The following is a 12361-nucleotide window of genomic DNA, read 5'->3' as shown; positions in this document are numbered from 1 at the left end:
GGTAACCAACGAAGATGGTTGACCCACGATCAGCGGTTAAGAGAATGTCGACTGATACTCTTCAAAACTGGGTTACTCAAACTGCTGTCAATATTTCTCTCCCAAAAAACGAAGACGACCCTAGGGTAATTGCAGACCTTATTGGGGGTAAGTAACTTCCAACGCATGCTTGAATTAGCTTTCGAAAAATTTACTGCACACAGATAATTAACGTTAGCACATACACTTGAAGATCACCCTTAGGCATAGTTGGGTTTAGATATTATGTTATTTATGTTATTTAAGCGTTAATGAGAAGGGGTAAGGGCATCTGCAAAGAAAATAAATACTATTACTACTACTAAATAATAATAATAATAATAATAATAATAATGAGAAGCGGGGAGATCCTTACTGACAAGAAGCCTGTATGTGACAGGCATAAGCTATCTGAGGGCATTTGGACTGACACATTAACACTATAATAAACCTATTTCGTGAAAACAGTACGAGCGTTATTATTGTTGTGAGTTAACTAAATATACTTACAAATAGTGTATTTGGGTGCTGTGTCATTACACAGGGTACATATTGGAACATCCAGTTCAAACTCAGAATTCCATAACGACATGTAAGGTCTACACAGTACTCTTTACAATACTTAATACTTAAACTTATTACTTTACAACACTTACTGAAACTTAATACTTTACAACTGACATATATGTGGTAGGCATACATTTTAGGATTAATATGCATCTTAAGCTTTGTTTAGTACTGTACTCAAGTTTAAAAATAATGATTGTTTATTTTATAATGCATTGAAATCCTTTGTTTCAGCTGCTGAGATTGATGGGTCAGATTTTGTATCACTAAATGAACCTGAAATAGCAGATTTAATTCCAGTTAAAACTCCAAGATTCTTCCACCTCAGAAAATATCTGCGTACACTACTGAATTACTTGGTAAGATATATTTGTAAAAATGCTAATTTATGCAACATGATATTATGTTTTAAAATATAATAAATTAAAGGTATGTTTATTGAATATAAGTGTTTTTTTGTTTGTTTGTTTTTGTTTTTTAAGAATCCCACTCAAAATAACACACCTTTAGGATCAACATCAAAGAAACAAGAAATAACCAAAGATGGGCCCTGCTTATCATCAGCTGCGTACACCTTGACTGAAATCACAGTGGCTGAAAAAGTTAAGAAGCCACAGTGTTTTGCACAGACTGCAGTTCAACCTTATTATCCCGTTCTATGGTTACCTGCACTGGAAGAAAAGCAAAGGGAACTAATAAGAGAAAAAGACATTGTTTATGGGTGTGTGCAACAAGTTGCAAACATGTTTCACATTGCAAGAGCCATCAATCTGAAGAATACCCCATCAAACTATTATTAAAATTATTGCATAATTTATATAGAGTAGTTTGTACTGATATTGATGTGTTTTAACTCTTCATATACTGTTGTTGCATGTTAATATTATTGATTATATTTTGTTTGCAACTGTATTTGTCTTACCAGTAACACAAACAACCGCAGCACAGCTTCAGAAAAAGCTTAAAGATGAGCTGTTAAGGAAAAGTCCCCGTTATGAGGTTGTTAAGCAACTTCTTGACCTTGACTTTCCTGAATGGAAACACTTTATAAAGACTGTCAAAGGAGATGTTAGGCTCATATTGGAAAAGTATAGCTGCTTTCATCAGCCTAATCATGTAAGTATGAAAACACAACAAGATTGCATTTTAAAAGATACATAGTATATATATATATATATATATATATATATATATATATATATATATATATATATATATATATATAATCTACTCCTACTCTGACTGTGTATCGTGTGCTGGATTTTGCACTTGATTTTAGTTAAATTTGCTCTTATAGGACTAAAGGTATTGTATATTGTACTTGCTTTTATTGTACTATGCTTATTGTAATATATATCTTGTGACTGTAACAGTAAGGTGCCCTAGATAGGGACATAACAATATTTAGGCAATAATGCTTTTTTAAGAGTTACTTGGAAATGTATAACAGCTGGTTAACTTAATAAATGGTTAGAATATGTAATAACATCAATATGCATTCTTCCAGTTGCAGGATGAGATGAGCAGACATCTGCAAAAATCATTGGAAGGGTTAAAAGCAAAATGGGAACTTGAGGTCAACATTATCTTGAAGTACGGAGAAGAGAAAAAGCTTTTGAACATTAGCCTTGCATGGTCACTTGGTGAGTGCAGTAAGCACTTTACTATACTATACATTACTATATACATTACTATACATTCTTGGAGAAAAATTAATACCACATTTAAAACGTATTGTTATTAGTCCTATTATAGATTCAATAGTATTAAGGATATAGATAATATGTTGCGTCTCTTATTGCATAAAATAAGCCTTAAGATGATTTAACTTTGCGGTCTGCTCACACAAACTGCATGAGAAGACATATCTTATACTGTACACCCCAAATATAAAATATTAACTTAGGTTATTTCAATAAAGATATTTTTGTTCTTTACTTTAGAGAAGAAGACAAGTGAGGCTCTACAAATCCTGCCAGATCTCTTTGCTGCAGGAAAATCTGCACCAACTGGCTTAAAAAAGAGTGAGATGCTACTGCAGTTTGTGGACGTATGTACATACAGGTTCCTTATATTACACGTGGAAGAAAGTATTGTGTCATAATGCAGAATAATTGTTTATCCAATTAAACCACTTCCAAAAAGTAAACTACAAAAGTAATTTGAAAAGTTTTGAGTCTTATATAGAAGAAATCACCAGAGACCATCAGCACCTGTTAGTGCTTCACAGAATGGAAGACTGGTCCCTAAGGTTCTTAGAGCAATACTAAAATTTTAGGACCCACATCCTATACAGAGTATAGATTTAGGCTGAAATTAGTTTAAAACACGTCACTTTCCAACTTGTGTTTTGTTGTTGTTTTAATATGGTGAATTATTATTTATTTATTTAGGACCTGGAAAAAAAGGAAGAGGCCATGCAGAAAAGCAAAAAGAGGGAAGTCTGGCTGTTGGGTGTGCCATCACACAGAAAATGTTTTGTTTTAATTAAAGGGCAGCCCCTTTGTGAACTAAATTCAATGGTAGAGGCATTTTTCACTTTGCTTAGTGCCAGCTACACATTTTCAGTCTGCTACCATGAGTGTGTAGGACCAGCAATGATGTGGTTGGAGTCAGCATTCCTTGGAGATGAGAGGGTAAACACCAAGGACATGACCTCATGCAAGAAGTCAATTCAAAGTTATTTAGATTTCAAGGAAAAGCTCACAAGTCCATGTTGCAGTTTCTGGTAAGGGGGGTTATACAGTATCATTTATAATTATACTTAAGCGATACAGCCCTCTGACGCAGTCTTTAACGTTTGATAGGTGACCACGACTGGAGTTATGCGTCCTGATCCAAAGGCGAGGGCGCTAACGAAAGACAAGGCCATCTGTCAAATGTAAGAGCCCGCATAGAGAGATTTTCAGACAATGGCTAATGGACATCACAAAAACATATCTGTCCAACATAATTGCATGTTTCACTGCATGTTTTTTACTGTATGTTCAAATGTATTATTTTTATATTGGGTTTAAAAGAGTAGAAAAATATGTTAAATCAGTTTGATTATAATATATTAGCATGTAGATTGTAGTATTTTTACAAATGAGGTTTTAATTTAATTGTATGTAAGGTACAAAATATTTATGCAGGTTTTGCATATTGCATGATTTGTTTGTATTTATTAAAGCTATTAAAACAAAATGTGTATTTTAAATTAGTAAAAAATAGTTATGTTTATATTTATTAAAAACATCGAAAATGTTTATTTTGATGGATCAATAAATGGAAACTTAAATTTAATACAATACCCCATTGTTGTTATTTTTGGTTTATTTTGTTTTGCTTTTATCCATATTAATAAATATCTTACTTTGATTTTAGTCTTTTCCATTTAGTTAAGAAAGTCTTTTAAAAATAAGAATACATTCTTGAGTTAAGAGGGCATTCTTTTTCAGAAAAAAACCCTTTTTTCAAGAAATTGTTCTCTTGAGAGAAGAAAACAAATCTCTTGTTTCAAGAAATCAGGTAATGTGTTTCATTAGAACAATTACTTAACACAAGAAATAACTTCTTGTTTCAAGAAATTGTTCTCTTGAGAGAAGAAAACAATCTCTTGTTTCAAGAAATCAGGTATTTTGTTTCATTAGAACAATTACTTAACACAAGAAATAACTTCTTGTTTCAAGAAATTGTTCTCTTGAGAGAAGAAAACAATCTCTTGTTTCAAGAAATCAGGTATTTTGTTTCATTAGAACAATTACTTAACACAAGAAATAACTTCTTGTTTCAAGAAATTGTTCTCTTGAGAGAAGAAAACAATCTCTTGTTTCAAGAAATCAGGTAATTTGTTTCATTAGAACAATTACTTAACACAAGAAATAACTTCTTGTTTCAAGAAATTGTTCTCTTGAGAGAAGAAAACAATCTCTTGTTTCAAGAAATCAGGTAATTTGTTTCATTAGAACAATTACTTAACACAAGAAATAACTTCTTGTTTCAAGTAAATTTTGTCTTGAATTGACATAACCATGGGATGAGAATACATTTCTTGAGGCAAGAGAAATTCACCAAGAAAAAATTTCTTGGCCCACGGATCTTCAGGGAAGAAATTTTGTCTTAACAGAAGAAAAAAACCTCTTGTGATAAGAAATGACTTTTGGCAGTGTAGGAGCTGTGAGAGGCACCGCGACATGTGACAGAAGGGTTGCTGATAAGGAGAGGGTGCTTGTCAAGGAATGTGTGGGCTGGGATGGGTTTTGGAGGCTTTATGTATTGCTACAATGTTAAACTCACTCACAGTTGGAAAAAGCAGGAGAGCCATGACATCGCCCATTGTCCAGAGCTAATAGCTAAGTATTTTACATTATCTGTTACTCTGTATAATGGGGTAATTCATAAACTCTAGTAGTAGTGAATTTCTCTGTATAATTGTACCTGTATGTTACTGTGACAGAGAAAGAATGAATCTTGGTTATAAATCTCCCTCCCAACCTGTGAGGGCGTTATGTAAAGAGAACAGTGTGCCCCGGGCTGGATGGTTTGGCAGTTCATTCCAGAGTCAGTCGGAAGTCGGCCATCCAAGAAGGGGGCGGAGCCACAGTACACCAAGTCATCGCCCCAGATGGGAAGCGATGTGGCAATCGCGGATTGGAGGAAAAGCGATTGCACTCGCTAACCAAGGGGGCGTGGCTGAAGGTACAAAAGAGCATGTGGCCGAGCTAACTGCTCCTTTTATGGTTACGAAAGAACCGCTGAAGGACTGTGACATAACTGTGAGTGTTTAGTGTTTGTTTGTTTGTCGTAGTAATCGTAAACGTTTGTTCTTGTTAGACGGCTAAAACGTACTAGGAGCTGTCACTAAAGGCCAGCACAAACAACACTGTACTACTGTTCACAAAGTATTGTATTTCACCACTCGCACTTAAAAAGCACTCACTGTGATTTACTGTGATTATTATTTTGGGACTGAATCCTGTGGGTTTTACTGAGCAGTACACATAGTTGTGTATTGCCAGTGATTACTATTTACAGTTGTCAAGGGACTTTGCATTATAAATAGGCTTTCTACTTTTTGATTGTAATCGGTAAAGCTCGTTAAACGTTGAATTCTCAAAAAATATGAGTTTGACTGAAATAAATTTATATTGGATAAACGTCGGTAACCACTCACTACTTTTTTTTCTTACCAAAAATAATTATTTAAGAAATCATCTGTGTTGTTTTTATACTTTTCTGTCCCGTCTCCGTTCCGCTCTGAATGGCTAGGTGTCGCTGTCAGTCAAATCAGTGGTTCCTTAACAGGCTAGTGTACTTTCACCGTCAGTCATTTCATTCTGTCCTGACAGATATCATTGGCTGAAAGCGCTAGAATGCTCTCATTTGTTTAATGACTGTCAATCATTAGACCGGCTGTCCACTTTCATTTGCTAGCTGTAACCTGTCACTCAAAGCGCCTACTTTGAAATTAGCTGGTTAAGGTGTAGGTAAGCGTTTGCTATTATAGGTATATACGGTGACAGTTACTAGTTTGATTTGAAAATGGGGCGCAAGAGGAAAACACTTAATGAGTATTGTGCACAATACCCTGATCGACGGCAGAAGTCTCTGCGGCAGGACGAAGCAGCCTCCAGTGCGTCCAGCTGTGCTTAAGGTGAGGGGCGCAGCTCGGAATAAGTGCAAGTTAGTTCTGTTCAACTATCTAATGTTTTGTTCTGTCTGTGTATATTGTTTTCACTTGTAAATGTATGCGTTTTCTACAGTTTATTAGAGACATTGTTTTAATTTGTGTAGGATCTATATCTAAGGTATAGCTTCGCTGTGACCAAACGTTATTTCAATTAGAATGTTGGTAACCATGGTTTTGTTGTATGTAGAATATGATAAAGGGGTTTCTCTAAATGAGATGTTTCAATCATTAAAATTATCCAATCATTCTCTGATGGTCTGTTCCATTTCATAACCATGCTGTTTGGTCTACATGGTGCGCTCACTGCCTTTCAGAGACTGATGGACCAGGACTTACGCACATAGAGAGGGTATGCAGCAGCGTGGTTACAATGTGGTTATCTACAGCTCCACCTGGCGATAGCATCTGGCTAGGATCACGGCCGTCCTACAGTCTCTAATGGTAGCCCGGCTGACAGCCAACTTGAGTAAATGTGCATTTGCCAAAGTAGAGACTCAATATTTGGGATTTATTATGGGAAATGAGCGGGTGAAACCCGTAGCCACCAAAGTCCAGGCTTTGATGAACACAGCAATCCCCAAAACCAAGTCCCAGGTGAGGTCTCTATTGGGGTTGGCCGGTTATTACCGAAGATTTATCCCCGAGTATGCCACAATGGTCAACCCCTTAGTAAACCTCACTAGAAAGTGCACAACAAATTTAATTAAATGGTCAGGAGCATGTCAGGGGACGTTTGATACTATTAAGCAGAGACTTTGCCAGGCCCCTACCCTTATTACATCAGATTGTAACAAATAATTCATCCTCCACACTGACACTTTGGATGTTGGTCTGGGGGGGGGGGGGTCTTGTCCCAAAAGGTAGACGAAGTAGCACACCTTATCCTGTACCTCATAAAACCTGATTACTGTGATTTGAAATTGTTTGTCAAGTCTGGTAATTTTTACTCTCAGGGTCTCAATAGATATTAAGACCTTCTTAAACCAGTAACATGCTTTGCTGAGGTGACATGACCTAGGAAGAGCAAGTGTAACAGATTTCTTGAGAGCAAGGAATGGAAACTAAGAACTTTCTTAACCTAATGCAGTACCAGATATCATATTTGAGACCTATGTAGCTAATGGAGTACAGAACAGGTAAGATTGATGGAATTATTTTGTTAGTTACAATCACTTTAAGGCTGGTTTATACAACAATTGTGCAACTGTCACTGAGGGCATTTTCTAGTCTCTCTAGTCATGCGACAGTCTGACTGTCTCCCGGTGGTTGCAAGACTGACCCAGCTTTTAGACACAGTCATGTGTAGAAAGAAAAAGGTATATTCATGTGCATGATTAACGCAGGTCCGCTCTGTCCCACACTTGCCCTGTCCCCAGTGAGAAGACGACTGCCATTGCTGCTCCACTCTAGCAGGGAGATGTCTGCACTGTGGGTGGCTGGCAGGGAGGTCTGCTCTCCATCAGACTGGCTCAGCAGCAGCACCTCACCAGTCTCCCAGCCCACTGCCAGGACTTGCTTGCTCGGGTGCCAGTGGAGCACTGTGGGCTTGAAAGGACGCTCTAGATGGGAATTACCAACATGTTCTCCCTGCAACAGAGTGGAAATGATAAGGACACAATCATTAATCAGGGTTCCATTCTTGGCCCAATTCTATTTTCTCTTTATATGCTACCCTTGGGTAATAATATTCGTAGACATAGAGTTAATTTTCACTGTTACGCTGATGATACTCAGCTTTACTTGTCCCTCAAGCAGGGTGGTGGATCTGCTGCTGATATTTTGAATACATGTCTTGCTGACATCAAAAATTGGATGTTTAAAAACTTCCTAATGCTAAATTCAGACAAAACAGAAGTGATGATGTTGGGACCTCAGAAACAATAATATACACTCGTCTGATTTTGTACTTGACGGTCATTAAAATGTTACAAACATTTATTTTTTCATTTAAGAAACATTGCCAGATTGAGAGGCATTTTTTCCAAATAGGATGCTGAGAGATTGATCCATGCTTTTATATTGTCAAGAATTGATTATTGTAATGGTATTTTAATTGGTATTGGTAGCAACGTGATATCTCGTCTGCAATTTGTACAAAATGCTGCTGCAAGAGTTTTAACTGGGACTAAGAGACGAGATCATATCACTCCTGTGCTGGCATTCCTACACTTGTTTCCTGTCTGATTTAGGATAGATTTTAAGGTGTTGTTATTAACCTATAAGGCTCTAAATGGCCTTGCTCCTCGTTATCTTAAAAATCTTTTAACACCATACATCCCCAATTGGTCACTCTGATCTGAGGATGCCAGGTTACTTTCTATACCCATTATTCAGAAAAAAACTCAGGTGGTAGATGTTTCAGCTATATTGCACTGAAATTACAGAATGACCTGCCAAGTACTGTTAGGGAAGCTCCCTCAGTTGATGTTTTTAAATATCGATTAAAAACACATTTTTATAGCCTGGCGTATCCAGTTATCAAAAATGATATTCTCTTGTCTCTAGAGGGCATATTTAGCTATTAAGCATTATTTTACTGTTTTATTTGAAATACTTGTAACTATTTTATGGTTATTGTTCTTGTTATCATTACCATTATTAATTAATTAATCCCAGCCTGGGGGCTATGTACAGTATTATTTACCTTGTGGATTCAATAGTTACTGAACCTTTTAATATTGTGAGTTTTTTTAATGTACTATAACCAGGGGTTCACATAACTGGTACGCATGCGCACCAATAAAAACAAAAGAAAATGCAGACGTCCGCATTATTTTTACGACACAAATGCTTACGGTCATTTTTAACAGGAAAGCATTTTTCATATAGGCAGCGAGGGTGCATATTATGAGGCTGTGACCCATACCTGCCTAACCTCCCGGTTTTCTATTGAGTCTCAAGGTCTCTGGGATATGTCAACGATCTCCTGGTAACTTAGCTTATTATCGCTGACCACAACTAAATACCAGTCCCCATATTTCACTTAAGGCCAGAGGGTTCCAATTCCTAAAATGTCCATCCCTGCTAGCGCTATCATTGGCCGCTTCAAGGTTTTATGAAAAAAACTAAATGGAGAGCGATAGGTGGAATCACTCCAGTTCATAACATCAATCATTTTATTTTAATGAACACTGAAGCAACCAATGATAGCAGGGATCTCGATTTAGCTGTCTATTCAGAGAAGTAGTTACGGGGAGTGGCATTGTGAAAGCTCACTGATGGTTCGCCTCCCAAACTGAGCGCGGATGAGATGAGGTGTCGATGTTTGAGAGCCATTACTTAAACGCGAGTTTAAAAAAATGCATTTACTTAAGCATTTTACTTAAAATAAAATAAAAATTCCCTCAGTTATATCCTTCTATAAATATCGCTGTGCTGTCAGGCTAATGTGTTCAACAACACTAATAAAGTGAAGAAGTGTTTTGTTTTTTGCTTTTGAATCCCCAGGGCTGGAATTTTACGGTAGGCTATTGAAATAAACAGAGAATGTGAGATGATTTGTTAAACATTGTAATAACCAGCAATCCGGACTCCTACTTAAACATTCAGAAACTATTGTTGTTCTCTCTGACACTGCCATTAAGCAGTGCTGCTTGTGAGCGTGGGTTTTCACATGTCAGCATTTTAAAACAAGTATCAATCCAGCCTCACGCCTTTCTGCCCTGATGCATATTCATGTTTGAAAGATGACCACTGAAACCTTTGATCCTGAACCCAGCATCCTTGACAGGGATGCAAATCATTTTAAAAATTGGTTCTAAACTGTTTGACAGTTTAGCACCAGAGAGCCTACTGGTGCTAAATTATTAAATACTGCCCTAATCAAGCTCCCTTTACAACTTCTTACACGACACAAACCTTCTCTCCTGTGTATGTGGATGAGTGTGGGTGGGTCATTTGAGTAGTCCATGTCTACTGGCACCAGAATTTTATGTCGTTCACACTATATGAGGTACCCTGGCGCTAGAATCTAGCTCCAAATTTAAACCCCTGATACTTGAAATACCAATTGTTTAAACTGTCGGAGGAGGAGGTGGAGCTCGACAGCAACTTGGATGACGACCCCTAATTTTGGTGAGTACCAAACCATTTCTGCTGCATGTGAGAGCCTAATGATACAAGTTATGTGAACCCCTGACTATAGCTTAAAAACACCTCTGTGTTAAGGTACCATCTGATGCCATTATCAAAACAGAAACTGAAATACAAAAGCTTCTAGTGTGTTATGAATATGGCCTTTTCCTTCTCCATCTAGAATATACCACAAGGATATCAATTCCTAAACTACTGTTATAATTCAGTTAAGACAAATCATAAATAATATGTATTTAAATGACCAGCAAACCAGAAACCCACCTGCTGGAGGTAGAGATCAATGCTGCCCCCTGTGGATGGACTGATAGAAGCTACCGCCAGCACTGGCTGGGAAGAGTGCCAGGTAATCTGACTGGGAGAGCCAGCAGAATCAGGAGACTCGATACGGTGATCGAAATACACCGCCATAATCACAGTGGGGCTGGTACACCTCTGTTAAATGAATAAACATTATGTACCTTTTTACATCCAGACCAGCACAAAAAACAACAATGGATTGTATTCCTAATCATTTACTGGCGTGTGGATGATTTATTAACACTGCCAAATACATTTTAAATAACATTTGACTAAATGTTAGTATTTTCAAAAAATATCCTCTTTGTTGTTAAATGGACTTCCACATTTATTTAAATTTGCAAGTGAATATAAGAATTCTGAATAACCTGGATTTTCAAAAAATAATGGAACATGAAAAATAAAAAATAAATCCATGTTCGCTGTTTTGTATTTAAAATGATGCATTGCCATGGATTACTTTTTTATTTTTTGTTTTGTACATTCTATTTTATAATGATTGTTAACATTCAATTAAACATGTACTAAATATCAGTATGTCATATAATCTACAGGTTCTTATTAATTGTACTTTATAATGCATGATTGATGGCGTGTTTATCAACATGCTGGTTATTGCTAAATGGAAAACTGTATTTTAAACCTATGTATGTATACATGTATGTACTAGCAGTACAGCAGTACTAACGTTTTTTGTCATTACGTTAAGGAGGGGTATATTCTGCAATTTGCACTTTAAAACCAGAATCCGAAGAAACAACTAAAACCATTTGACCAATTTAGCAACCGTAAGTAGATTTATAAACACGGGTATGGGCTAGACAGTTTTTAAACGCTGGTAGTAGCATTATTAAAAATAATAATAATAAAAAAAACAACAACAGTAATTACTTATCTAAAAACAAACTGCATTAAATCTCTACGTACAATAGTGTGTATTTTTTTTTTTTAAATACACCAGTTTTTCTGTTTACCGGTTAATATGCACAATGTTAAGTTGATGCACTAAGCTAATCAACATTTTACAACTTGATTGAGCTCGGAGCTCGGAACTGCGAACGTTTCTCAAAAAAGACGCTTCGTCCCATATTAATAAATTATGCAGTCAACGGCTGACTGCACAGCACCACTGCTAACCACTCCATCCCCGGGGCAGGCGGCCTTCTCTACGGTGCAACCGGGGTATCTCTCCAATATGGGACATATTTCAATAAAAGCTTTTTCTAAAATTTGAATTTACCTGTGAGTGTATCTGTTTTTCCTATGGTTGGAACTGTATCTGTGTCAGTGTCAAGTGTAAGTAGCTGGTCCTGGGTATTTATTTCTCTCTGTATCAGTCGAGAGAAACACAGCGTCTCTTCTTGTTACCCCGACAACAAAGCAGCCTCCGCTGCGGTCAGGGGAGGTGTTACGAAAAATCACGAATCAGAGCCGAGCAAAGAGCCATTCTGAGCCTGGGTCAAAGATAAAGCGAGATATTAACAGTTTCTCGTTGTTTATTAACTTCGTTTTTTGTTAACTTAATTAATTCTACATTACTCTTGTAATAAGTGCATTGTCACTTTAGCATACAACTGGAATTACCGTCCCAACTCAGCCTCCATGCATTAGGTGGGGCGCATTCCATCTATAGCCATTAGTCTATTTTTTAAAATTCCTGCTTTTCCTTTCCCAAATATATTCAGTTATTATCATTTCTATTTTTCGTCTCCT

General features: G+C 36.8%; 1 protein-coding gene and 1 long non-coding RNA gene across 3 annotated transcripts in view; one reads left to right on the top strand and one right to left on the bottom strand.

Annotated features, from left to right (window-relative positions):
- LOC117431834 (intraflagellar transport protein 140 homolog) overlaps window positions 1-12032 on the bottom strand; it is an 85904-nt gene extending 73872 nt beyond the window's left edge. Inside the window, exons 1-3 of the mRNA XM_034053157.3 lie at window positions 11889-12032; window positions 10613-10783; window positions 7622-7843 (exon numbers count right to left, since the gene is read on the bottom strand). Of these exons, the coding sequence (XP_033909048.3) occupies window positions 7622-7843; window positions 10613-10759 (369 nt within the window). The 5' untranslated portion in view covers window positions 10760-10783; window positions 11889-12032. The remainder of the gene's footprint in view (window positions 1-7621; window positions 7844-10612; window positions 10784-11888) is intronic.
- On the top strand, window positions 10-3717 carry LOC117967145 (uncharacterized). 2 transcript variants are annotated; one of them, XR_009308110.1, is made up of 6 exons: window positions 10-147; window positions 820-944; window positions 1068-1701; window positions 2093-2228; window positions 2529-2635; window positions 2979-3717. It is a non-coding gene; the product is annotated as an uncharacterized LOC117967145 (long non-coding RNA). The 2 variants fall into 2 exon arrangements; XR_009308111.1 differs by lacking the exon at window positions 10-147 and having other exon boundaries at window positions 822-944; window positions 1068-1306; window positions 1511-1701; window positions 2979-3714.
- Window positions 12033-12361: the final 329 nt, after the last annotated feature.

This window comes from Acipenser ruthenus, chromosome 22 (genome assembly GCF_902713425.1).
Source record: "Acipenser ruthenus chromosome 22, fAciRut3.2 maternal haplotype, whole genome shotgun sequence".
Taxonomy (NCBI): Eukaryota; Metazoa; Chordata; class Actinopteri; order Acipenseriformes; family Acipenseridae; genus Acipenser; species Acipenser ruthenus.
Note: the sequence above shows the minus strand (reverse complement) of the source record. Positions and strands in the feature narration are given on the sequence as shown.